This window comes from Monopterus albus, unplaced genomic scaffold (genome assembly GCF_001952655.1).
Source record: "Monopterus albus unplaced genomic scaffold, M_albus_1.0 scaffold127.1, whole genome shotgun sequence".
Lineage (NCBI taxonomy): Eukaryota > Metazoa > Chordata > Actinopteri > Synbranchiformes > Synbranchidae > Monopterus > Monopterus albus.
The window spans coordinates 3,179,949-3,207,051 of NW_018128007.1; the positions used below are offsets into that span (position 1 = coordinate 3,179,949).

A 27,103-nucleotide genomic window follows, 5' to 3' on the forward strand; every position below is an offset into this window, starting at 1 on the left:
ATTTATTTTGTAAATCGGGGGTTTATTTTGAAACCACTCAAAGTTTTTAAACACTGGCACAGAACAACTGACTGCTACATTTAAATCAACCAAGATTGGATACTGAAAATTATATGAATGTTTAACAGCAGTAATAATAACCATGTAATGTCTGGATCTCTACTCCAGATAGGATCAACAGACCCATGGTGTCCGTCACAAAGCAGGATTTGGTGTCCTTAGTCAGTATGACATACCTTGTAGGCCCTTGGGTCACACTGATAACATTCGCAGCTTTTCTTGTATTGTTTATAGATGAAGACCAGATCAAATTATTTTATACTTTAACTGGGAGGTGACATTCTCACCTGGGCCCTCATCATCATCACCGTTGTCTCATGGGTTGACCAGAATACAGAGTGAGGGTCAGAAGACCTTCAGATTTCTCTATCTCAACTGCTTTGTACTGTAGCTGTTATGGAGAACTGACTTTTAGCATAGCTGAAGTGTCGTGTTTGTCATTGTTCCAAGAGCAAAACGTGATATGAGGTGTATAATTCCTGTACCCTGGAGCAGTTCTTTTTTGTGTATATCCTCTTTGTTATTTATATGCAATCGTACCTTTGTCATTACTGAATACGTACAAGGCACCTTCTACTACCTATTATTATATACACACAGTTGCCAGTTTATTGGGTACACCCATCTAACGATTATGAAATCTTATAAAAGAAAAAAAATGACTTCATTACAACTCAAAGAATTAATCATCTCCTGAAAATTACAGTATAAAGTTCAGTTTAGAAAGGTGTTGATTGAACCTTTATGGTATTTTGGGGGGTTGTAGTTTGTGGTGCTGTTTAGATGTATTCCTGAGGGGGTGTTTTGGATAAACTGGCAAATCCATTTCTTCCAGTAAGGATAGACAAGGAGCCAAAACTAATGCAGCCTGAGTGTTGGTCTGTAGAGGGTGAACAGTCACTATCATTATGTTCAACTAATTTTCCTAACTCATTTCCCCGGCAAATGTGGCCACACACTCTACTGGAGCTGGAGTTGCATGTAGTAATGTGTGGGGACTTTTTCTCAACTGACTGTGGATATTCCTTCCCTGCACCTCCTAGATGAACTGCTTCAAGCAAAGGCAGAGACGTATAGCTCCCATGCAGGCTAGCAGCATAAATGAGCCGATCCCCTCCAAATCTCCCAGGATGAATGGATGGTCATGGCCCCCTCAAGCCTTCCAGCTGAGTACCTGGTTGGTGTACAGCTACCTCTCTATAGTCAACTTTGGCATCTATGTCCCTCTTCTGCCTCTGCCGTGGAACCATGTGGTCTATGCTGTATCCTTAATATACAACGGCAACATTGCTCTCATTGTATCTGAATGTGAAGTGTGCAGCAGTGACTCTTTCAGATTTGAATATGGAGCAAACTTTAGCCTCTGCTACAAGTTTGAATTAAAGTTTTTTGAGCTGCTAGTTACAAGACTGTTGGTTGTCCGTACGGGCTCCAGTCACACCAGATGTGACTCTTTTATTTTCTGCGGTTACTGTTAAGCCTTTCTGTTAAGTATTTTGTTGCCTTGTACTTGTTACATGTGTAATGACATTAAAGTTGAATCTAATCTAATCTAATCTAAAAAAAAGACAATCACTGACATTTTTATTACATGTTGAGCCACTGCCGTTCAACAGTTTGCAGTAGTGCAGTATTCTGCACCTTGTTGCATATTTATCACATTACTTTGTATTTTTCTAATATTATCACTGTTTTCCTTCACTGTTGTCGTCCACAGCTGGGGGGCATATCATTTATTGTACACTTTTTCACCCATATTGCTACTGTTACTATAGACCCAGCAGATGACAGTGTCAGGGCCAAACAGATCTACTCCAGTCCAATGCCAGTTTTTGACCGGACAAAGCAAGCGCACGTCATCCAGGACAGATACTGTAGTCTATGTAATGTAATGGTGTATGTATTTAAGTTTTTACATTAGTAAAAATATGATTTGGGAATCAAGAAAGTGTCTAATTTAATGGAGTGAATCTTCATCAATTTTCATTTAGTGGCCCCAGAGTAAAACACTGTGGTGTTTGCAACAAGTGTGTGAAAGACTTTGATCACCATTGCCAATGGCTGAACACCTGTGTGGGTGGCAGAAATTACTGGTAAGAAGTATCAGATGATTATTGTAGCTGTTACTATATGGTTGATGTTCCCAGTGAAATGTGACATACTACAGTATATAAATTAACATCAGGCTGTGTGTGCTGCCTTCAGGTGCTTCTTTGCAGCGCTGTCCTCTGCTACACTAGGTGTCTTCCTGCTTGTTGCTGTCACCTTGTTTATCGTTATTCAACATTACCTGGACCCAAACAGTCTACGAACTGCCCCACAGTTTGACAGTGAGTCGCCACCACTTCTTACTGTATATCTGACTGAAGAGAACAAATATAAACAGCTTGGATAATGTTTTTTATTATTCTCATCATTTAAAAGTTGTATGTGTATTGTTCCTTGTTTTTGTAGGTACACTGGGGAATGGAACCTGGCTGGTGTTTTTACCATTAGCACCAATAAAGACTAGTTCAGCTGGCCTCCTTGTATTAACCTTGATCACCATCACACTGAGCATCATCTGCCTCGCGTTGCTCTGTCATCTTCTGGGTTTTCACTTCTATCTGTGTAAGTCACAATCTTCAAAACAGACTTTTGATAAGACATATCTCCCCATTCATTTGGGTGTTTGTTCTCCTCTTTTCCAGTTTATAAAGGAATAAGCACATATGATTATATAATGATGCAGCGCCAAAAAAAAGACAGAAACCAAGACATAGAAGCAGGACATCCCAGTGAGGCCAAAGCCCACCGCATTGCTCAACAGGTGAGATCTGTCCTTTTCCTCTCAGAGTCAGTCACTTGTTCATTCCATTATGTGTGTAAAAACATTTTTCTTTTACAGAACCAAGAGAGCTCAATGGGCTGTGAGCCAGCATTATCACAGAGTTCAAGGTAAAGCAAAGTCCTTACAGTTCTTGTTATAATCCCACTAAAGCTAATTTTGTAGAGAAGGATGACTGATGTTACTGGGTTTTGTGCAGTACCTGCAAATTTAACAATACAGGCTCACTCAACAACCAACTTTCAGAGTCTATATATACCGAGGTAAGCCTGTCTGTTTATTGTATATCTCCTTTGAATGATTTTACAAATGGGTGCTAAATGGGTTATACTTAAAATCTGTTTTTGTTCTAGGCAGAAAACTTTAAGAAATCCACAGAAAAGGAAAACAATTTTCATTATGGCACTGAAAATCTCACAGAGAACACAGCAAGTATGTTTATGATTGTACTTATCAGTACTGTACATCTCGTTTAGACAAGTAATAATAAAAATATTAGAAATGCAGTTAACAATACACAATTAAAGGTGCAAAAATGGGTGAGCATTCCTGTGGAAGCTAAATAATTAAAGTTAAATAATATTTACCCATCTTTTGCCCCCAAAGGAAGGTGGGGGTAGCAATCAGGCCATGCCTTCATAAATCTTCAGGGCCCCATTACAAGCAACACCATTTGCCAGTCCTAACACAACCTAAAATGCACATCCAATCATGCACATAACAGAAAACCTCCCCACTCTGACCTGACTTCTGTCCTTACCCAAGCAAAGAGCAGATATTTAGTGGCAAACCACTTATAATATCTGTATTGTATTTGCTCACACATTTTTCACTCTTTGTGAAAAATTAAATTTTGTTTTTTACATTATTTATCAGAGGATTGTTGGACTGCATTACACTGTACAGGAGTTTCTATTTTTCTGGTCACTCAGTGTAAATTAACCAAAAATAAAGTATGGATATGATTTTGACTATACAGTTTTATAAAGAACATGAGCCTGTGCACTATGTAAATACTACTTCTCTCTGCTTGGTTCCTGTTTCTGAAAGGGGACATGTCCACAAGCTGGAAGCCTGACGTGGACAAAGAGGCTCAGAGGGCAGGTGTGAAGTGTGTTGACAGTGTTCCTGAGATGCAGGACCCCCTGGGCAGCTCAGTCATGACTCCAGGTGATACCTAGCAGCGGCTGCTGTCTGCATGATGGCGCATCAGTATGCTGCTTTCAGGGAGCATGTATTATAAAAATGTGCTTCAAGATACTGAGACATGAAAACATGGACCCATTGTTTATATGGACAGAGCATATTTTGTTTCTTTTCATCTACACACAAATTAATTATTTAAAGAGTCAATGGCATGCTTTTCTGACATATCTACAATGTTACAATGATGAACTTCTATGCAGAAGCAACTTGGTTTATACAATCTTGTGAACTCTCACTGGCCAGACTTTTTTTTCCAACTATGTAAAGTCTTATGCAGTAGTTTACAGATTTCCATGAACAGTCACATACTCCAGGCAGTGCATGTTCATGCAAGCTTGCCTGACATCACAGTTTAACCTGACCGGGTCTAATGTGGCGTGAATGGAACAGCTGGAAACCTACAAGAAGTGCAGTGAAGCACCCTGGGGTGGTGAATGATCAGCTGATCAACACTGGATTCCCTCGGAGCACAACTGTTTGTTTTGACGGTTTGAGGCCACTGTGTCTACCACATGTGATGTGTTGCTGGTTGATGAGAAAATTATAATGATCCATGATGCTGTTGACGGTGCAACACTACCTGTTCACCTGTAACGTGAGGGGTTTGTGGGTGAAGACTCTGCAATCACTGGCTGGATTTATCAACCTTGGAACTACTTGAAAGGGAGTGATGTTTCCACTTACCAGTGGGATGCAACAGTAAGTTAAAAAAAAACATGTACACTTTGTTTAGAGTATTACAAATCTCTTTTCATTGGTACATATATCGTTGTTTACCTACCTATGGAGGAGAAATTAAAATTAATTAATGATGTTGCGGTTCGTCTTGCTGTTGACTTTCATGCTGGCTCAAACATGTCGGGTAGGTTATTTGTCAAAGTTCTTTGTTTATGCACTGTCGTGTAGCTTCCTGACCGGCAGCAGGAGTCCACTTTCACAAACTATCCTCTTGTTTTCAGGAGGAGGCTTTCCTTGTGATATTGGGTTTTATCATTCTGAAACAGTTACAGACTATTTAAATAAATAAGCTGTGGGACACATAAAAATGTAAACAATTATCAAAATGCTGGTAAAGAAGCATCAGATATTAATCACATTTTATGTGTAAAATCGTAATTCATAAAAATTGTAACTGAAATAAATGCAGGGAAAACTACAAATGTGAAGCTGCAGCATGTTTCTGCAGAGTATTTGTTATTGGTGAAAGATGGACAGGGTTAGATGCTGAGGTCAGGGTTTCAGATTGCTAAGTGAAAGGTTGATGTTCTTTTCAGCACCAAGGACAGCACACATTTCCCTTTCCTTGTTTCTTTTGCTGATAAAAAGTGACCAAACTCCCCTTGAAGTAGTGATGGCGAGATGAAGCTTCATGAAGACTTGAAGCCTTCCAGCCAATTGGTTTGCAAAAGGGTTCATTTCTCCAGGCTTCTTGTGCACACAAACCCCCCTGCTGGTCAAAGACTGTAAGACAGGCAGATGTGCAGAGGAAAGTGAATGTGCTTGTGAACAGAGAAGAACAGTGAAGGTGCTTGTGCAACTGATGTAGGGGGACACTTTATTCATTTTTATTTAAAAACAGTATTTGTTCAACAGAGTTGGGGTTTAAACGATCCCCCCCTTTTAGAAATATGTAATTCACAAACTCTCAACTCCAGCACTACCCAAGAATTGTGTGGAGATTCCTTGGGCTTTATATCTGTCAATACATCGTGGCAAAATTCAAACCACTTCCTGAACAGCTAACAGGAAGCCATCAAACCTCATCGATGATGTCACTCACAGTAAACAATACAATTTCTCAACACGCTTCGACAATTTCACCAAAAACTGAAACACTCTGAGCTTCATAAACACAGATGTTAGGGTGGAAGTGTTGCATTTATATGCATACAATTGTACAGGTGTACCTAATAAAGTGGCCAGTCAGTTTACATCACACGTAGTGGTTTCTGTTAATGTTGGACTATTCATTCTGCCTTTAATGAATAGCCTATAACATATCTGATGCTCTTGTCACACAGTCTAAATAATATTTGTTTTATATACATTTAGCAAACAAGTGGACCTGAGGCAGGAAAGCAAAGTGTGGAGAAAGATGTCTGTGCAGGGACCTTTATGGAACATCCATTGCACAATACAATTGTAAAGTAACTGGAGAATCCATATGTTCTGTGACTTTATGGCTTATATAATATGATGAGATTGTTTTTTAAATTCATGATTTGTTGATAGACAAACGGGCTGCTTGACAGACAAATGAGTTATTTTTGTGAAATGCAGAAGAATGCAAAGAAATGTGCAATACAGGGCCAGACCTTTATGACATAAAAACATGTTGATGATGTTCTTAATGCATGTTGAAATAAATATTTTCATAAAGATTAATATCTTGATTGGCAACTCTAAATTTCCTGTAGGAGTGAGTGTGTGTGTTTGTTTGTCTACATGTCAGCCCTGTGATAGACTGGTGACCTGTCCAGGGTGTACCCCGCCCCTCGCCCAGTGTCAGATGAGATTGGCTCCAGCCCCCGTGACCCTATTTAGGAATAAGCAGTATCGATAATGGATGGACGGATTAATAGCTCTACATTTTTACTTTTGCCAGTAGTTGTTGTAGTAGCAGGCAGTGGAATAGTGGACTAAGCAATAAACATTCAAGAAAAAGGTTGTGTGATTAGTTATGAGGGTCCTGTGCCCCAGTAGAGCTTTATCACCACTAGAGGGCAGCAGGAACTGGGAGATGTGTGTTTAAGAGGTGAAGCCTGTCTGTCACATGCCAGCCTTCTCGTTTTATCCCGACATCATCTATGTACACCTCTTGTTCTTAAGAACTCTGTGTTTTGCTCCTTTTTATGTACAGTCTGAAGTTTTATAGCAATTCTGTGTATTATTTATTTTAGCTCAGTTTAAATGTAATCTGCTGGCAACCACACAGTGGCGCAGTTGAAGCAGATTTAGTTAGATCATTATGTCACCGACTTGATTACACTGAGTACAGGCTGCTGTCATCATGATGAGTTCTGTCACTGTTCTGAGCCCTTTCTTTTTCTCATAATCATCTTACCACTTGTCCCTGCCTCTGAATTGTGTATCTGAGAGCTTGAAACTACCATATCATTTGAGCCATCAGCCAGGCTATAGGGTTACATAATGTCCACCAATGTCCAACCTTTAGGCTACTACTGGTTGTATAACACTGTAGTGCGCTGGACGCCAGGCGAGTCCAGGTCAGAGGGCAGTCTTTTTTTGACAAGAGGTAATAAAATAGCTTTTTATGAGTTTTGCCAATGGAGAATTGCTCTCCCTGATATTAAACAGAGACTTTATACTCGTTGTTTATTAATGAAGCTGACACGATCCTCCGTATAAAACCATCCACGTCCTTTGCTTTTGTGTGTTTACATCGTCCGTCTCCGCCTCTCAGAGCACCAAAAGGTGCTGCGTGCTCCCGCTGCTTGTGTATCAGCGCTCATCTGAGCGCACTGTGGCACCATCACAGCCTACAAGAACCAGGCCCGCAGAAAACAGCTCGTCTGCACAGGGAAGCAGCCAATCAGCGGGCTGGTTTCTTTTCTGCATCTCTCAGGGACCGAGCTATCAGGCAGATTTGAACCCAAGCAACGGGGAGTAAAGAGACTTCACGACTCCGCGACGCGCGGTTAATTATAGTTTTGTGAAACCGACAAAGAAAGGAGAAGATTACGTCACCAGGTGATTAATACTGATTTTGGCGTCATTGCTTTATTGGCAGTAGCTCGTTTTGGCTCGTGGTAGAACTACATGTTTTCACATTATGCAAAATGAAGAATTTGATGATTGCATGTCAGCCTACACAAATTCAGCTGATTCTTGAAGCTGCGCTTTGTTTAGCGTTCGCGTCTCTGCATGCTTTCTAAATACTGAATTTGCAATAGAAGATTCCTTTAAAGCACCGAGGGTATGTGTAACATGCAAAGGGTTTTACCTATAATGCCATGTTCTGCTTTGGCAGACATGCAATAGGGGGCTAACAATAACAAACTGATCACGTGGACTCTATGACTTTGACATTTGCAAGTTTATGTAACATGTTTCCTCAAGAAACACGCGCAGACACAAGAAGCTGTGTCCATGGCCAGGGACAGAGCATTTCTCCTCTGTTTATGTTTTAAACTCGGGTTCAATGCGAGCCAGGCGCACAATTATTGGTTAGACAGAATGATTGACAACGCATTTGGCCTGTGGCATTTGTGTCAAGCTGCTGGGTTACATGGAGCTAGTTACATAATTATGTGTAGAAAGAAATCTATGGAATTGCCTTCATTTATTAGCTCTGTGAATGTAGCTTTTTAAAAAAAGAGACAAATGAAGCATGGATATAGTACAACATGATCTTTTTGCGGACAAAAATATAAATAAATAGTCTATTATGTAATCATTGAGGTGTTGATTGGTTAATTATAAATACTGTTAGAATCTGCTATAGCTCCAGTAGGAAGAGAAAGTAATTCATTATTTTGTGAGCAGTGCCATTCAAAGACAGTAGCTACACCTTTACCATCAGGAAGATAATATGTTTATTTCCTCTCAGTGAATGTCTTTGTAGCTGTGCTTTCCCCAGTGGCTGAATTAGGTATGCATGAAAAGAAGACAGTCCCTGAGTGTGCCCCAGATTTCACTGTTCAGTTTCATTGTACGGGTCCAAGAACCTTTGGGTTCTGTCATAAACAAATAACCCCAGAGTGGAAATTATCCAATTTTTTTGTGATGACTCTAATGCAGGCCAGGTCTGCAAGGTAAAGGAGAGAGGGAAAATGAAGTGTTGTAGTCCGACAGCATTTTTCACCCCACAAAGTTAAAGGAAGATGTTTTTTCATGTTAACCTTAACACCAGGGAATAGAATAGCTGTCATCATTTGTTTCATTGTGTTTTATTTTCCAGCTGTTGTAGCTGTGGGATAAAAAATGGTTGTAGCAGAAGCAGATTTAGCATTTCCCTGACATTACAAACACTAAAGTTTGTTCTGTTAATTAATGAAGTGAGATATTATACAACACAGTCAGGCCTCTAATTAGCTGCTGGCTGAGCAGGTCCCTTATGTGAGCTGTGTCAGGGACACTTCTGCCGTCTCTGGCATCATGTATTCTTTGTAAAAGTGGAGTTAAATAAGGAACCCCAGGGCTTTCTTTTCACTGCCTTTGACCACTTTCTGGCTTGCTGTTGCTGCCAACAATAAGTGCTGTAGCTTGTTTCAATCATCTTGTTACAGCGCAGCACTTGCCAATATCGTTTTCACTCACAAAGCAGTTGAAGAGTTTAGGGAGGCGAGGACTGACAGAGTCAGTGTGCTGGTGTGGTGACCTCAGACTCAGGCTGATGTCATGCCCTCTCTGCTTGTGTCTTTGGGGAGAGAGTGAGGGTGGGGTATAGTTTTCAAGCATGGAAGTAGTTAAGAGGTTGTATTTAATTGCGTCAGGTTGTATTACAGTGTTATACCATATTACAGGATAAGGCTGTCCTCAGTCTGTATTTCTGTTACTGTTATGAAAAGGCCAAAATCAGTACGAAGTATTTGTCCATCTTTGTCTGTGCTTTCCAACACTCCTGCTGATGCCTGTGGCCATCAGTGCCAAGCCCATTTATTCATAGATGTAAATATTTAAAAGGGGATTTATAATATATATTTCCCTTGTTAAAAAGGCTAAGTATTTTCAGTTGGAGATAATAGATTTTAGCAAATGTTATTGAAACATGACTAAATGGGACTTTTGGTGTAGACAGTTTTCTCTTTCTCTTGTCCATGAAGACTCTACATGGGACAGATGCTGGGAAATCTTTCCAATGACTGAAAAAGATGGTACTAAAAGGCAGCACAACAGGCACTAAGCACCAGATCAATAGAAGCAAGTCTACCACACTGGACAGGGCCTCAGGTGCAGACTGGAAAATGCAGGATATGGAAAGTGAAGGCCAAAGTGGTCCCACTGGTGGTAGGAGCACTTGGGGCTGTGACTCCAACAAATTGCAGTACCAACAGCAGAGGTCTCTGTCCAGAAAAGTGCAGTGCAAAGAACAGCTAATGTAATGCACAGCACCCTCACACTCCTAGGCCTTTGGTAAAAGACCCAAGGTTGAGCAAAAATGGTAAACGGACTGAACCTATATAGCTCGTTTCTACCATACCTGGACAAAGCACTTTACAGATTCACACTCCCACACTGATGGCAGCGTTTCCACCGGGAGCAACTTGGGGTTCAGTCTTGTCCAAGGACATTTTGACATGTGGACTGGGGAGAACGGGAATTGAACCGCCAACTCTGTGATCAGGGGTTAACCTGCTCTACCCCCCTGAGCCACAGCCACCCCAAGACACACAGGAGTCTTGGGGCAGCAGCATGCTATCCTTGTTAACACTGTTCAGTAGTGCTTGTTCCATTCATTTGTACACTGGTATATGTGTGTAGTGGGGCAGTAAGCTGGCAGACATGGTGCACCATATTAAATGTACAGCAAATGGGTCCTGAGCAGACTGTTATTGTTGTACGTTTATGATTGACTGACATGGTCACGCTCTAGAGCAGCTGCCTGGAATGGAGGCTGATCTAGATAGAAAGCAGATGGGATCTGTGCATGCCCACTCACCATGATGGCATGGTAGAGGAGTAGGCTGCTGCTAAACATGAGCTCCCTTCTCTGGCTCTCTCTTAGACACATCACATCATTCTGACAACAGTGTCATCATTTTGTGAGTTCAACACCATCTGTCAAACTAACAGCAAGCTAACACGAAATATGGCTTTTTGGTGCTGTCTACTGGCTCATCTCCTCTCTTGAGAATATTTCAGCCATAGATTTGTATTGTTGCTATGAATAGATGCAGTTCAAAATGGGTCATTTTATTGTTAAAGCACTCATCTGTGCAGTGTAATTGCCAGAAGGCGAGTGTATGTAAGCATGCTGTCATCCAGTAGCAGATTTGTCTCTGGAGCTCTCACCTTAACCAAATGGCTTCTCATTTGTATGTGGCAATGCAGGTCAGAAAAAAAGGCACAGGACAAAACAGTTGAAACCATACATAGCGTTGAATGACGCAGAAATCAGTTGTTAATGTTGTCTCTGTTGAACATGATGTGGTTCAAGGAGGCTTGTTGTACTGAGGACTTAGACACTTGAAAGTACTTGCTATAAGAGGAGAGTGAAAAGATTCCTTTGTTTCTCTCAGTTTTGCTGCTGTTGTTAAAGCACAAAGGAAAACACACAGCGAGTAGTTATTCTACTGAGAGGATGTGGATAGCCACTGAAAGTAAAGTCAATAATGATGGAACCTTACTGTGGGCATTATAGGAAGCTACTGTGTAAAACTGAGCCCAGCAGCATCAAAAGCTACTTAACATGAAAACGCAGAGCAGTTTAATGTACATCCACTGTAATAACACACATTGTACTTTCTTTAGTTACAGTATAATTCTGTCAACAATGATTTACTATCATTAAACTTACAGTTCAAACTACTTCCTGTGAATATATGCGAATATACTTGACAAAAATAACAAATACAAATTAAAAATTTCCAGCAATAGCAGCCTCAGTAGTTCCATCATGATTGTCTTAGCCCAAACCCTCGATGACATATGACTACAGAAACCTCTGCCATCAATAGTGGCACTCTGCGATGTCACCATGGGTGTGTGTGTGTGTGTGTGTGTGTGTGAAGAAATGGGCCTGGGGTCAGACAGAGAAGCCACTTCCATTGGACAATGGGCTCCCAGTGTCTATAGCTCTGAATGCCATTATTCATACAGATTAATAATCTCTTCTTTTTTTCCTTAAGAATGACATCCTGATTATAATGGCATTATACAGTGTCAATCTTGGAACTTTTGTACCATTTAAGTGTCAGCTGTACTTAACAAGGTCACATTTGTGATTATTGGCCACAGGGTCATGGAAACAAAACTCTTTGGTTTATATGGTGCCACTTGGGGTGAGTGAAAGAACTTGACTGGTGATTTGAGGGACTCAAGATTGAAACTTTGCAAGCTGGAGCAGACAGGGCACGATATCTCTCTGTGGTTTGCATTTTGTTCGTGTCTGTTTAAAGAGTAGCGATTACAACCACTAGCACATAGTTTTCGAGACTTTGTTGGGGTGTACTTTGCCATGGCAACGCACGTCCTCTAAAGATGCTGGGCTGAGTATGGGAACAACTGAATGGTGAGCTGAAATCCATCACTTGCTACATATAGTGCAGGGTTAAATAATTTTAATCCAAATAGCAGACTGTGTGACATTTTTCACGCTATTTTATATGTCATTAGATTTTCCTGTTTCTTACCAAAGTCCTTTGGATGCGGTTCAAGTGTGGGGCTGAGGTGACATGCCACTGCTCTGTGATCAGCCATTCAAGATGATGATGTGTTTAGAGAGGAATCCCTAGACACAAAGTGAATGAAATCATCCAAAGCAAGAGGGAGTTAAGCTGTCACACAGACACAAATCTAGTCTTAAAATATGTGTTACAACAAACAGTAACTAACATACAGAAGCTGTCTGTGAGTAATATGGCATTATTTATGATTGAGGGGATTGTGATTTGTGTTCTTTTTGAAGATGTGGGTTTTATTCACTCCATTCTGAAAGTCTTCCTTAAAAGGATCTCTGTCTGTGTGGGTCAAACTGGACTGCACATTATGTCATAATTAACTGTGTTTATACTGGATTGGATTACACTGGAACATGAATAAAGAGTAAAGAGAGAAGTAGAATATTGTAGCTTGTGTACTGATGCTGTGTTAAATGCTTTAATTTGATTCTTTTCTCATGTTCCTTCCTCTTCCACTCATATTCATACAGACACATCCTCTCACATCATTCACCTTCATTTTCATCTTTCCCAAAGCACAAAGAGAAAACAAAAGTCAGCTAATCCAGGCACTGCACAGAGGGAGCCAAACTCCTGCACAAGCATGGCAGACCACAAGTAAGTTGTAGAAGCAAGCTACAGTATATAAGCTTTCACTTTACATTTTGGGTTCTAGTTCTATTACCCGTCAACTCTCTTGGTTCTTGATTTGTGTGCCTTTGAATTCCACAGAGATCTATTTATATTCTTCACCTCTGTGCCAGAGAGCATAAGACATCTGCCCATTTCCAGGCAGTGTGAGCACAGAAACTCACCTATGGACAGTCTAATCCTGCCTAAAACATGAAAGTATACCAAAAGGGATGGCCAGAGACAAATAAGCAAGCTGTGTCTTGATCTTAAGACATGAAGCACTGTTTACTTTCTGCAGAATAGTTTGTCAGAAGTCCTGAAGAACAGTGTTAAGTCAGATGTATTTCTGCCAAAAACCCCTCTTCTTCCTTCCTGGTGTACTGACTGTGATTCAATGTCCTTTGCCTTTCTATCTGTTTATTTTGATCAACTCAAATGTAAATTGTTTAATGTAAATCTTGGTAGAAAGTATGCAATGCTCTTCCTTGATGGGCAGCCAATAATTTTTATGCCATGGGCACTGCATTTCTCAAATCATTTGTGTTATTTTACATGCCTCTTGTATTCTTATCCAGTTACGTGGTTTGAAGGAGTAGCTTCAGTGCATCAGCACATTCTCTGTTATATTACTGAACTCTTACATCACAAAGATGGTTAAATGATATATTTTTTCCCTCTCAGAGACAGCATAGATGACTTTAAAGTCCAGACAGCAAAGCATCCTAACATGAGCACAGTCCCTTTACGGCCACACAGTGAACAATCTAGAGACCGGCTATCCAAAAGGCTTTCAACAGAGTCCAATGGGACCAGTGAAGGAGGTGCGGGGTCATCCACACCGGTGGAGGTCACTGCTTTGGAAGAATCATTTCGGCGCTTTGCCATCCACGGTGACACTCGTGCTACTGGCAAAGAGATGCATGGCAAGAACTGGTCCAAACTCTGCAAGGACTGCGGTGTGATTGACGGCAAGAACCTCACCCTCACTGACGTGGACATTGTCTTCAGCAAAGTCAAGTAAGGACCACACCAAATGTATGGTTCACCAAAGATTAAATGTAGTAATATTCTTTTCAGCCTATTTGAGTTTTTACCTTTCATAGTCTAAAAGCATTTTTAGTAGCGTTTAATGATTCTGTCGATATCTGAGCCAACTAGGATCTTGTAATGGATGTGTCACTATTGGACTGTACTCTTTTACTACATACTATAGGGTTACAGTACATTACTGTTGCGGTGGCAGAAATGACCGCAGGCTTAGTCACCTACTGTAAATCAGCACGCTCAAAAGGTCACTAATGTGGAGCAGTGTGTGGTTGCAAGACCACAAAAAAGGAGATGAAAAATGGTTCACTATTTCTATTTCAGTTTTATTAGTGTCCGTAGAATTAAATAAATGCCACTGTCCTGAACATACAGTGAAGAAAAACAGGCCCACCAACTGACCACACAAAAGGAGTGCCGGCTGAATGTTGCATTGTAAAAGGTTTAATCTGCTTCATAGTGTTTCATCAGTCAGTAAAATTAAGTCAGTAACGAATGTCAGTTTATAAAACCACCATAATATTAGCAACAATGCAAGGCCACATAGTTTGTAGTTATTGAATGAAATGTTTTCAGGCAGTATTTTAGAAAATGCACTTCTTTTTTTTATTAAGCTTACTTGGGTGAAGCTGGCCACCAGAAACAGCAGACAGAATAACAGCAGACAGCAGACATCCTTTATCTCCCCAGGCTGCACCGATTCATCCTTTACTGCTGGATTTAAGTGAAGTGGAGTCTATAATAAGTTGTGACTTCAGTATTGAAAAGCCCTTTTCATCTGTATAGCTCTGCGTATGTTGACCAAGGTTATGGAGCGCCTGCGGACTATTTGGGCTGATAACACATTGACAGATAACTGTAGATATCTTTCACATTAAATGTTAGTACTGTTATTGTATTGCCCACACACAGTAAGTGCCTGGTGTAAGGAGAATGTACCGGGCTTTTAAAATGTAGCCCTGAAGTGTTTTTTATTCTGATTGAATGATGTGAATAAAGATTATTCTGCTACACAGCACCAGAACAGAGGAGCATGGCTTTAATTCACTCATCATCATGTCTTGCTGCAGGAGAGTAGAGGCTATGAAAAAGGTCTGCTTGTGAATCTCACACTGATTTAGTAGATTTTCCATCTTATGCTGGTGTGTAACCGTAGGTCACGCTTATAAAGTACAAGATTCCAAAAATGGTTTTTAATGTATTTTTTTTCTAGCTCTGGAGTCAACTACTTAAAAGTAGTTGGTCCTAGTTTTGAGGGAATAATAATAATTATTGCATTTTGTTGCCAGGGGCAGATCTAGAAAATTTTGGATGGGGTGGCCAGGCTGGGGCAGACTCAGAGCGGGGTGGCACAGTTGAAATACATATAAAAATTAAATTAAACCCCTAGCTCTATGAAATAAAGCATACATTGTTTAAAATCAAATTGTTTATTTTGTGTTAAGATGAGTCACACATAGTGCTTTCTTTAGCTAACTTTATCTGTGCTCCTTATTTACTCCTGGCTGGAGACATCTTTGCAGCACAGTGCCCCCCAGCCCCTAACCCCCCTCCCACTGAGGCAAATCGTGCCAAATACTCCACAATAACGCACTAATTTGACCAATACCAATTACAAAGCACCAGAAAATGTTAGTTGTACTTAAGACAGGGGTGGACAATTCTAGTCTTTGAGGGCTGCTGCCCTGCTTGCTTTCCCTGACAGCAGCCCTCGAGGACTGGAATTGTCCACCCCTGATTTAAGACAACAATTTGTCATTGCTTTTCACTTGTAATTTATTAATACTGACAAGCACAACACTGGCAGGGGTGGCCAGTCAAATTCTGGGGTGGCTGGTGTCACCCTTGGCCACCTCTTAGCATTCCTTCATTATTTCAGCCATCACTTCTTACAGTAATTTTTGTGAAGCCAAAGAAGTACCCTTGTTTTTCTGGGTTTTGAGTCACCCACATTAACGCCTTCACTGTTGGTATGGCAATGGATGTTTATGTTTACTGTTGTGAACATTTTTCTTGGCAAGACCAGAGAGGGAGCTTTAAGATGACTGGGATTTAGGCTTGTCTCACTTTATGGGTGAGTAATATTTATAAATGTGCAAACAATTTGGTGTAACCACTTTAGAGATCTAAGGAAAAAGCATGTTCCCTTTCTTTTCATACATGCTTTTAGTGGTGAATTTGTGCAGTATTGTACACATTAGGTCCTTGTGTGTTAGTCTGGAGAGTGTGTCATCTGGGCCCTTCTGGTTCTAATCAGGGTCCCAGAGAGTCCACTGTGCATTTTGAAGCAACCTCACAGCTCAGCAGTGCATTGACCAGTACAGTACACTCAAATCTGAATGAAGTGTGTGGTGTGTGTACACTTCAGAGACAGCCACAGGACAAAAAGAGTTACAGATGAGGGGGAGGGGCCCATTTTCATGTCATTTCTGACTCCAGGCATGACTGAGCCAGGGAGGGGAGGGCTGCCATGCCAGAGATGCATTTCTCCACTTTCCTTTGAATCAGCGTCAAAGCTCTTTCCTTGCAGATGAAAAATTAAGCAATTTAATAAGCACTGGCTAATCACAGTCTGGCTGAATGACTCCTTCTTTTTTGTGGTTATGAAGGTCTGTTGCACCACATTTAGTCTCTGTTGTGCTGTCTGCCTGCTTGGAGCCAGAACACTGCAGCATAAACTAAGGATAAGGTAGAAATCTGGTGTGATCTTGTGGTGGCTTTGGGTGTATTTTCTCATGAATGATCATGATTGTAGGTGGCACAGCAGCATTTTATCAATTCAGCCAACAACTGTATTAGATCTATAAGGATCATGTACTGCAGTTGGCTGACCTATGTAAATAAATGGCAAGTCAGCTACTGCTGTATCTCAAACTAAAATAATGTTCCACTAGGCCTCTACCCTTTGCCTTTTTTAACCTTATCACAGCTTCCTCAAATTCTGATTTGCAGATTATTTACACAGGTTAACTATCTGCATAGCTCAATATGGAGAGATCTGCAGAGGACAGTTAGTTTCCTTAGACAGAAGCAGCAGCTGAAGTCCAGTTTCTCCTCTGACAATAGACAGCATGGAACAGGCACAGAAGAATGGATCTCTCACATGTTCAACACCAGTGGGTCCCTCAAACAAAACCAGTCACCGAATGTGAGTTGAATTAATAATAAACCCAAACATTTCTGTTTACTGTAGCTTGTCGCTATGACAGCAGGTTGCCTAGGGAGACTGCAGGCTTTATAGGCTGCTGTTTAGGTAATTTATCACCACAGAGATGGCTGTTTGTGTTTATGTTGCTATGCACTTCTAATATGGAAGTGAAACGGGCAAGTGGCCAGCTGAATGACTGATGATGATCTGTGGTATGCTGCTGTCAGTGGTTAAAACAGTTTGATCTTATAAATGAGAATACAGAGGTCCACGGCACTCTTCTAGGTACCTAGTTGCATTTAGTAGGTGTGAATGCTAGAATAATAAATATCAGGGCTCTGGTTCCTGAGCACTGCAGCTGAACACAATATGATACATGATATGAAAAGTCACATATACAGCCTACAGCTGTGTGAGTTGCTCAGATGACAGTTAAGTACTGAGAGAGACACTGGCAGACAAAATCTAAACAGGCAATGTTTTCTCATTGTTTATCACAGTAGGATACCATCTCTATGCTATGTCCTACATCTGCCACATTGAAGTGATTGCACACGGCTGTGTAGACAGTACCATTCACTCTCACTTTAAGCTTTCAAACTCTGAGAGGTGTTAGAGTATTTAAACTAATAAAGCAAACTTTGAGTAAATCTAGCATTTTTGTCCCTGGAGGGTCAAATGAGCAGATACATCTTTTCTGGGTGGTATGTGCTATACTGTGAAGGTGTGTCAGGAAGGGCATCCAGCATAAAGCCGTGCTAAATTACTCATGCGAATTGGATTCGCTGTGGTGACCCCTAATGGGACCCTCCGAAAGTAGAGTAGTAGATGTGCTATACTGTGAAGTGTTATCCCATACTTGACCTCCATCTTCCTCTTATATTTCAGGAAGAAATCCTCTCGCACCATCACATTTGATGAGTTTAAAGTTGCCCTTGGAGAGCTGGCCAGGAAGAAATACAAAGACAAGACTGGAGAGGAGGCTGAGGCTGAGGTCTTCAAGCTGATTGAGGGGAAGGCACCTGTTATTGCAGGAGTTACAGTAAGTTGTGACTGTCACTGGACTTCATTACAGATCACATTATGTCCATGTAACCAGCAATCACAAAATAAACTTCAAACTTCCTTACAGAGAGCCGTGGCTTCTCCGACAGTGAGCCGTCTAACGGACACCACCAAGTTTACAGGTTCACACAAGGAGCGTTTTGACGACACCGGCCGCGGGAAGGGTAAGGCGGGACGAGTAGACATAGTTGACACTTCCGGATATGTCTCAGGATACAAACATCAAGGGTCATATGAAAAGAAAGTCAATAAACCCACCACAGCCAAACCCATGTGAGGGCGAAGATAAGGAAATAAACATTTGATCCACTACCAGGATAATTTTGTATTATGAAGAGCACTAAAGAAAGCACAAAATAATAGGATTTCATATATTTTCCCACCCATCTATTTTGTGTGTGTATGTGAGAGAGATTTTTATGTTCCTCTCTTTGTGAAGTGCAAAAACTGGAAAACTGTTTACATCTACAACCCCAAATCAGAAAAAGTTGGGACAGTATGTGAAATCAAAATTAAAACTGAAAATAGTGATGTGTAAATCATCTGTGTCCTGTATTACACTGAAAAAATACAGCAGCACATTATTTGATATGATGCCTCATCAGTTTGATTCTTTGTTCAGAATAAAGTCTCAGTTCAATTCTAATGCCTGCAACATATTCCAAAAAAACTCAAACCAAATAATTAAATGTGTCAGGTGTTCCTCCTACAAACAAGTCTTAAGATGCACAACAGTCCTGGGTTTTCGTTGATACAATTTGCACCTATGAACGTGCCACACGTTCCCTACTGGGGATGGGTCGGGACTGCAGGCAGGCCAGTCCAGAACTTGCACTCTTTTCCTCTGCAGCCATGGCCTGGTAATGTGCAGTATGAGGTTTTGCATTGTCTTGTTGAAATATGGATGGGCATCTCTGGAAGAGATGTCCTCTTGAAGGCAGCACACATTGCTCCAACATCTTGTTCAGCATTAATGGAGCCATCACAGAAGTGGAAGTGACCTTTACCAAGGGCACTGACACAACCCCAGACCATGACAGACTCTGGCTTCTGGATTTGTTGCTGGTAACAGTCTGGATGGTCCTTTTCATCTTTGGTCCTGAGCACATGACATCCATTCCTTCCAAAAAGACCTGAAATACTGATCCGTCTGGCCACTGTACACATTTCCACTGTGTGATGGTCCATCCCAGATGCCTCCGAGCCCAGAGCAGTTGACTACACTTCTGGATACTGTTGACATAGGGCACTGTACATTTTAAAATGGCATTTATGGATGTAACTACGTATTGTAGTACCTGACCCAGGTGTGCCAAACTAATCCTGATCCCATGTGGTTATATCACTTATAGAAGATGATTCTTGATGCAGTGTCGTCTGAAGGATTGGAGAGCACGGTCATCCATCTTAGGCTTGCGCCCTTTATGGACTGAAATCCCTCCAGATTCCTTGGGTCTTTTAATTATGTTATGCACCGTAGAGGGTGACATATCCAAATCCCTTCCTATTTTTCTTTGAGGAGAATTGTTTTAAACATTTCAATAATTTTCTCACACATGTTGGCAAACTGGTGGTCCTCAGCCCATATCTGATCCTAAAGGGTGCGGCCTTTCCTGGATGCCACTTTTGTACCACATCATGATGCACTCACCTGCTTCTAATGGAGTCATCATTTCATTGTTTCACCTCATTACTGGCCCTGAAATGCAGCTGTACCAACTTTATTTTGGAATGTGTTACAGGCACCAGCATTGAAATGTTTATTTTGAACAAAGAATAAAACTGATGAGGTATCACATCAATTAATGTGCTTGCTGTATTGTTTTCAATGTAATACAGGACACAGATGATTTGCAAATCACTATTTTCAGTTTTAACTTTGATTTTACATGCTGTCCCAACTTTTTCTGATCTGGAGCTGTATTTTTACAAAGTCATCACCAGCTGGTACATTCCTCTCTGATAGAAAGGTACTGCCAAACACTGAAAAGAACAGAGAAACTGCAATGCTATGAATATTGAATCTTTGTTGTTATAATATGGCCTTATATTGTATTTATTGAGAACAATGAACACCATGCCAAGAAAAACAAAAATTGAACAGTCTAATGAATTTACAGTGTTGCACAGTTTGACGGAAATGTTTCTATTCCTGTATTTAGCTGAAGAAATGCATTTTTTAAATTTGTTTTGTTGAGCTCTGATAATAATGGGCATGGGATTTAGATGCAGATATCAGTGTTTATCTCTTCTGAAAACCTAAACAATGAATTCCATCTTCAATGTTTATTATTTATCTGCCATCCCCACTTGTCAACTGTTAAGGTTTTTATAAAATCTTTAATTTTATATTTTTATAGGTTGACACTGTCATTTGAATAATTGAACCACGATAAATATATTAAGAATTTTCTGAACTTGTTTTCAAAATTTTGCATAAATACAGTTGTTAGGTGTCAGATTAAACATTTTACCTCTGCTATACCTTCTTGTTTTTGTGAATATGTAAAATATAACAAAAGTCCTGCCATGCAAATCGTTTAATTGGGCCTGCATTTAACACAAAATTAATAGGATTTCCCCTTTTTTCTCTTAAACTGTCTTTACTCAAACCCTATTGCATCTAATTACAAACAAACCATTTTGTTAACATGCATTTTGAATTGGTGAATAAAGCCTAAAGGGGACTAACTGCAATAGGTATGCTCACTTGTGCAAGATTGTATATTTAACATTTGACTTATTTCCTCATCAGATTTCTATACAGTAGTTATAATATATTTGTGGTAAGATGGTGTATATTCTAAAAGGTTGTGGCCACATGACGTAATTTATGACACTGGCTTCATGTTTTTATCTTCTCTGTATTGCTGTACTTTGTGCATGTTATGTATATTGCATTTGATTCAGAAGCATATAGATGACACATTGTATTTGAACTGCTGTGCCTGCTATGAGAACAGACTACTGGACAGATTGAATTATTTTAGTGCCCCAAAAATATCAAGTGAAGAAATTGTGGCAACATGATAAAATCTTGTATTGCCTGCAATCAATATATATCAGCTTGTACATGTACAAAGTCAGCTATCCTCCAGTGTTATTATATATGTCTGCTGATAAACATTTTGAGTACCTTTAATATGTGGTATTGTCATCCACAGAATATGTTTAATGTAATGGAATAAATGGAAAACTGCCAACAAGTAATATACTTTTATAGAATAATATTTTTCCAAAATTGTAACAGTGGTTGTCACATGCTGCCTGTTGCCTCAGCTGGTGAAGAATCGTGCAACCAGATCAAAACTAGCAGCTATCAGTGTGTTAATTTTTGTCTGCTGCAGTATCTTGATTCTGAACTGTTTTCTGTGCTTAATACCAAATAATGTGCACCTTTAATGTGGAGGAACAATATTGTCTTTCCTTTTTTTTCCTAAATAACTTTTAATGTACTATTGTGCCCCATTGCATGAATTACGTTCTTTAGATCTCTTAATGTGTTCATGATTTGTAGTGCATTATTGAAAATAAATAAATAAATACATACATGAATACCCAGATCCATTGCTGAGTAGGTTATGGGGTGTCAGTCAGAATGCAGTGTTTTATACCCTTATGGCAGCCTTGTGATAACCTGACCTGGGATTAGCTTCAGCTTCCCCCACAAACCTCCAGCATAAGTGGGTACAGCTAATGGATCAATATTGTTGTTGTTTTTTTCAGGAACACTTACTCCCCACCAGTAACACTAAGCAGTGATCTATAATGTTCACATAAAAATAAAAGCTACATTAAAGTTTATGTTAAATCCTAATGTGATTTGCCAGGACCTGGACCAGGACCTCTTTGTGAGAGGAAAGTGCTTGTGTGTGTGTGTGCAGCTCTCCAGCTGTAAGGCAGAGGTATAAATAAAGCCACAGTGCAGCTGGAATCTAGACATATTCATTCCACTGCAGCGTGCAAAGCAGCTGGAGACACAACTGACCTAAAAGAAAAAGAAAGAAGGTATGAAAAGCAGCTGAGAGAAACTCACTTGCCACTGAACCAGAAAGTACACTATGACCTCACTAATATTTTTTCACCTAAAATCATTTGTTAATATAAACAGCCCTGTCATACACTTATACACAACCTTGCTTGAATTGAACTGCCTTTCCCCAGTGCTGTTTACATCAAGCAAACACAGCCTACATATTTCTTGTAATAAATAAGCACTTCATTTATCAAAGGGGTCTGGGAGATTAATACACAAAAATCAAATGCACACTGCAGTGATATTACAAATTAAATAAAAATTTATTTAAAAAAGTCTTTAGCTGCTGGGCCAGGCACAATGCTACAAAGAAACTCAGCACAGTCTTGTTTTCATCCCAGTGTGCAGCCCCTCATTCAAGTTCATCTTAATGTGGCCCACTTCCCTTCAGCTTGGCTAGCAAACACCTGTTGGTAGCCACCAGGGACCTGCAGGACATACACGGATACATTAACAACCAATAAAGCAGGGCTCATTTAGACATGAGTGTCAGTGCTCCTCTTGCCTGTGGCTTTCCTGCAGCATATTTGACAGTTCCTTGACTTTGTCAGCCTCCTGTACTTTCTCCCTCAGTCCCTCAACCTCTCTCCTCAGCTCCTCCACTTCTGTCTGAGCCTCTTAATAAGTGCAAGTACAAAGTATGAGAATTTGTAAGGAAGACAGCAAAATGTGCACTCACACGTATCAGCCAATGGCATTTACACCCACCTTTAATCTGAGTAATAGGTGAACTTTTCATCACAGACTTGAGATACTGTCGTTCTAACTTCATCAACTGCTTCTGGAGAGTGACATTCTCTTCCAAGACAATCCTCAGCTGCTCTTTTAGTTTGCCCTGTTTTGGAGGAAACACAATACAATACAGTGTGCTCATCAAGACTATCAGGCCTCCTAAGCTTCAGTATTGTTTTCTACTGCTGAATCCACCCACAGTCTCACTGAGAGCGACCTCCAGCTGAGCAGAGAGGTTATGAACTTCAGCTTTGTGCTCTTCCTGTTGTGCAGCTGCACGAAGGTTCAGGGCATCAGTTTCCCGTCTTAAGGTCCTGACCTCAGCCTCCCTTTTGGAAATATCACTTTCCATCATAGAGAGGATCTGGGCTGCCTGAGCTAGAGCCAAAAATGGACATGATGAAAAGACATTCAGGATCTGTGGCTCCTGTAATCAGATTCCAAATTCCCCAAAACTCACAGAGGAAGTTGTTGTTATGATGCAGAGGTCTCTCTCCACCCCAGTGTTTGTCCACGAGGTTGAGGAGCATCTCCAGGGGTTTCCTGTAACTACCCTAGGAGGTAAAACCAGAAATACCTCAAGTTTATATGAGAAACCTCAAATGTGATTTGTATCAGTGGGGACAAGGAGTGATTCATTATAAATGAGTTTATAAAAATACAAAAAAATTAAGTGTACACCTTTCTTTTCTTTTCTGCTTGCTGGGGCAGGCTGGAGCCCCCTTCTGTCTTGTTGAAGGTGGAGTAGGTCAACCTTGGAGGGTGTAAGATGGGGTTTGAAGGGTCAGACAGATCCAAAGCAGGACGACGTGGACTGGGAGGTCTGATATTAATGAATGAATGGGGGCGACTCTGATCTGGAAAATTGTTGAAAACACACTTTCAACAATACACCAATATTTGTGGCTGTGTATAAGTTGTGATAAAGGGTCTTGTTCAGTGCAGACATTCAGCTCTTACCAGGATTTGGGGTAAAATGTCCCTTGGCCACATGTCTGGTTTGTCTGGGGAAGTGTGTTTGTTGTCCAGGCTCTACAAAGGGACTAAATGACACCTTTGGTCTTTCAGTCACTTTTAATGAAGCTGACCTTTTTTTATGAGATGCTTCTTTCATGTGTGACACTTTAGACTTCGCGTTATCTGGAGAATTACAAATCAACCAATAAAATACCGATATTAATTGACCTTTGATGGGCACCATATATTCTTTATTAAAATTGAAAAATGTGTCTTCTGTCTCCACCTAGTGGTGGATGTACACAATGTCAACAATTGGGAAATGAAAGACAATAATGTCCAACAGTTGAAATTAACTGTCATTCATTTATCTATTTCAAGAAGTATTTTATCCTGTTTTCATCTAGCTTTCATTAGCTATTACAATCACCAAATCAAAATGACAAAAAATGCAATTTACTGATAAACCACCCATGGATCAAGATTTCTTTGCACTGCATAAAGCAGAGAAATTCTCTCTCTGAGGTAACACTGAACCACATAGTATTCTTTCCATGATATCACACTTTACTCTCCTTTAGCCCACCAACATGTGCTCAAATATCTAAATGATTCACTGTGCAGGTACCTGAAAAAAATACACTCTGTATACTTACCATATCTTTTGGATGGATACCCGAGGATAGATTTAGCACTTTCCTAAAACAAACAAACAAACAAACAAAAAAAACAATAATAAAATAAACAGCACACCCTATAAGTATGATCATGTAGCTGTACTGCTGGTGATATAGTTTGACCTATAGTAAAATAAAATTACCTGCTTTGGAGTAGAGCTTTTCTGTTCTGTACAATCTTCTGATTCATCCTTTCTGGAATCCAATGCCAAATCTGGTTTGAAATTAGTAAAGGTTTGAAAACAAACTGTAACTTCAGCTGCATTGTTTTTTTTATCTGGAAATTTGTTTTTGGACTTTCACATCTCACCTTCTGCCTCCTTGTGAACAGAGTCAAACAGCATTTCACTTTGGTTCAACACAATATCATTAGTGTCTTTCAGGAGAGAGTGCCTCTTGGTTAAGCGGTCAACTAAAGCCAGTCTTGATTGACTGCTTCTTGAAACCACAAGGAAAACAGCAAAGACAGAACTTAAGCACACAGCACAAAGGAATAAACACTTCAATAATTTAAAGCTCCACATTGCTCCATGTATTGCTAGTTTTATCAAAAATGAACTACTCCAGATTTTTCGTTGACCTCGTTTAAGTTAAACACCTGATGTTCAGCGTACCTTAGATTTTCACTCTGATTGAGAGGGAAGCTCTTCTGTTGAGGCACAGAGTCAGAGGCGAACTGCATTATGGCAACTTTGCGCTCAGTGTCTCTGACTGAACAGCTATCTGGAAAGCAAAGGAGTTCACAAATTAATATGAAAAGCTTGTCTGAAAAGACCAATGAGTGGAATGCCTCAGACTCACCCAGCTTGCGTAGGCTGGGTATGGCATGCACTACATAAAGGCGGTATTTTGGGCAACTTTTGGTCAGAGGGTTGAGCCTGAGGTCCAGCTCTCTCAAAGCTGGCAGCTCAAACAGCACTTTCACCTCTTCAAGGGAAGGTATACAGTTATAGTAGAGAATCAGCCTCTCCAGCAGTTTCAAGTGTTGCACCCCCTGTGAAGAAACCAATAAAATTTAAGCAGGGGATAAGCAACAGTTAAGTCTAACAGTGTCACTGACTGTTTTCGCTAATGGCATCTACTACAAAAGTTTGAAAAATACTTGTTAGGGTGAGCATGTGAAAAAAAGGGATGGGTGAACTGAGGGAGGTGTATGTTCTGTTTTCTTCATCCTTGCATTTATTGTGTTAGAGTGTGCTTTCTACTCCGACATCTTGAATTGGAGTGCTTGGAGTTGGGCCAGTCTATTTATTCTACAAACAGCAATGGAGATACAACGTACACCCGACTAACCCTTTGCTTTCTCAGTTACTTATGCTTGTGCTGTGTAGACAAACATTCTTCAGAACTACTAAATTTTATTTTAAATTATAGTGGAGATCCAATTGTTTCTAAGAATCCAAATGTCAGGTTTTAATTTGGGGCAAAAATAAATTGAATAGGGCCCAAAACAGCAGTAAAGCACAATAATAAAAACAAGGAGCCATACATTTGCATTTTTCACTCGGGGTCAATTATACAGATTCAATGAAAAACTTGAACGAGCTAATATAGAATTTATATGATAATGTAAACAATTGTATGATAAATATCCAAACATAAAATCTACTGAAGTGGAAAGAAAGTAGAAAATTGTGACCTAGTTTAACACATTAACCGTGTTGTTTAGCTTGAACAATGAGCACATATTTACCTCTACAATAGCTTTGTCTAGATTTCAAACCTACCTCGACAGAGATGAGTGCATTGTAGGACAGGTCCAGAGACTTTAGACGGACAAAGTTATTCAGAGCGTTTCCTAGACGCCTGATCTTCTCCTCACTCGTCCCCGTGAGGCTCAGTGAGCGCACATCACCTGTTTAAACAGCATAACACATGTATGAATGAGATTGCGTTGCATTTTTGCTTCATGCACTTTGGTTTGCAAAGGGTGACAGCTGGTGGTTACGTTAGCTGTGGTTAGCTTAGCTACCGATGCCGAAACTTGGGGAAGTAGCTGCAAATGTTTTCAATAACAAAAGCTGAACGTCACCACACTTGACGTTTGCTGGTATTCTTAAATTATGTTTGATCGAGAAAGAGTTACCGAGATAAGGATATTTTAATTGTAACCTGTCCCGTATCCATTTCTCTGTTATTGTTGTCAAACATACCACCGCCATACTGTTCGAAATATTGCTGCCTTCAGGAACATGCGCTACTTTGTACTCCATTCTGTTTTAAACACTAATTGTTTCTAACAGACCGTTAAATTAAATGATAATAGGTAAAATTGTATTACCACTTTATAGTTTTTCTTGATAGCACTCTTCTCATGATAGTTTATAAATGACAGCTATCAGATTTCTTTATGACTTACATACCGTTTGAAGCTCA

At 40.2% G+C, this 27,103-nt stretch overlaps 3 protein-coding genes across 7 annotated transcripts in view; 2 read left to right on the top strand and 1 right to left on the bottom strand.

Annotated features, from left to right (window-relative positions):
• Positions 1-4,252, top strand: part of zdhhc11 (zDHHC palmitoyltransferase 11) — a 4,813-nt gene extending 561 nt beyond the window's left edge. Inside the window, exons 2-11 of the mRNA XM_020612836.1 lie at positions 1,104-1,322; positions 1,778-1,956; positions 2,052-2,153; positions 2,266-2,390; positions 2,515-2,670; positions 2,751-2,869; positions 2,948-2,997; positions 3,087-3,150; positions 3,241-3,319; positions 3,938-4,252. Of these exons, the coding sequence (XP_020468492.1) occupies positions 1,104-1,322; positions 1,778-1,956; positions 2,052-2,153; positions 2,266-2,390; positions 2,515-2,670; positions 2,751-2,869; positions 2,948-2,997; positions 3,087-3,150; positions 3,241-3,319; positions 3,938-4,068 (1,224 nt within the window). The 3' untranslated portion in view covers positions 4,069-4,252. The remainder of the gene's footprint in view (positions 1-1,103; positions 1,323-1,777; positions 1,957-2,051; positions 2,154-2,265; positions 2,391-2,514; positions 2,671-2,750; positions 2,870-2,947; positions 2,998-3,086; positions 3,151-3,240; positions 3,320-3,937) is intronic.
• A 3,291-nt stretch (positions 4,253-7,543) lies between these two features.
• Positions 7,544-18,843, top strand: tppp (tubulin polymerization promoting protein). Of its 4 annotated transcripts, none has more exons than XM_020612850.1 (5): positions 7,544-7,804; positions 12,927-13,053; positions 13,750-14,085; positions 18,149-18,302; positions 18,393-18,842. In XM_020612850.1, the coding sequence occupies exons 2-5, from the start codon at positions 13,040-13,042 to the stop codon at positions 18,600-18,602; spliced, it is 714 nt and encodes a 237-aa protein (XP_020468506.1). In that variant the 5' UTR covers positions 7,544-7,804; positions 12,927-13,039; the 3' UTR covers positions 18,603-18,842. The 4 variants fall into 4 exon arrangements, with proteins under 4 accessions (XP_020468506.1, XP_020468508.1, XP_020468505.1 ...); XM_020612852.1 differs by having other exon boundaries at positions 12,973-13,053; XM_020612849.1 differs by lacking the exon at positions 7,544-7,804 and adding an exon at positions 7,821-12,287 and having other exon boundaries at positions 12,973-13,053; positions 18,393-18,843.
• Positions 18,844-20,170: 1,327 nt separating this feature from the next.
• Positions 20,171-26,900, bottom strand: cep72 (centrosomal protein 72). 2 transcript variants are annotated; one of them, XM_020612816.1, is made up of 14 exons: positions 26,814-26,900; positions 26,455-26,582; positions 25,529-25,721; positions 25,342-25,450; positions 25,038-25,162; positions 24,871-24,941; positions 24,707-24,749; positions 24,054-24,233; positions 23,775-23,950; positions 23,554-23,647; positions 23,293-23,471; positions 23,070-23,196; positions 22,867-22,978; positions 20,171-22,789 (listed from the first exon to the last, which is right to left on the bottom strand). In XM_020612816.1, exons 1-14 carry the CDS (start codon positions 26,887-26,889, stop codon positions 22,729-22,731), a joined length of 1,674 nt encoding a protein of 557 aa, XP_020468472.1. In that variant the 5' UTR covers positions 26,890-26,900; the 3' UTR covers positions 20,171-22,728. The 2 variants fall into 2 exon arrangements, with proteins under 2 accessions (XP_020468472.1, XP_020468471.1); XM_020612815.1 differs by having other exon boundaries at positions 22,427-22,789; positions 25,038-25,165.
• Positions 26,901-27,103: the final 203 nt, after the last annotated feature.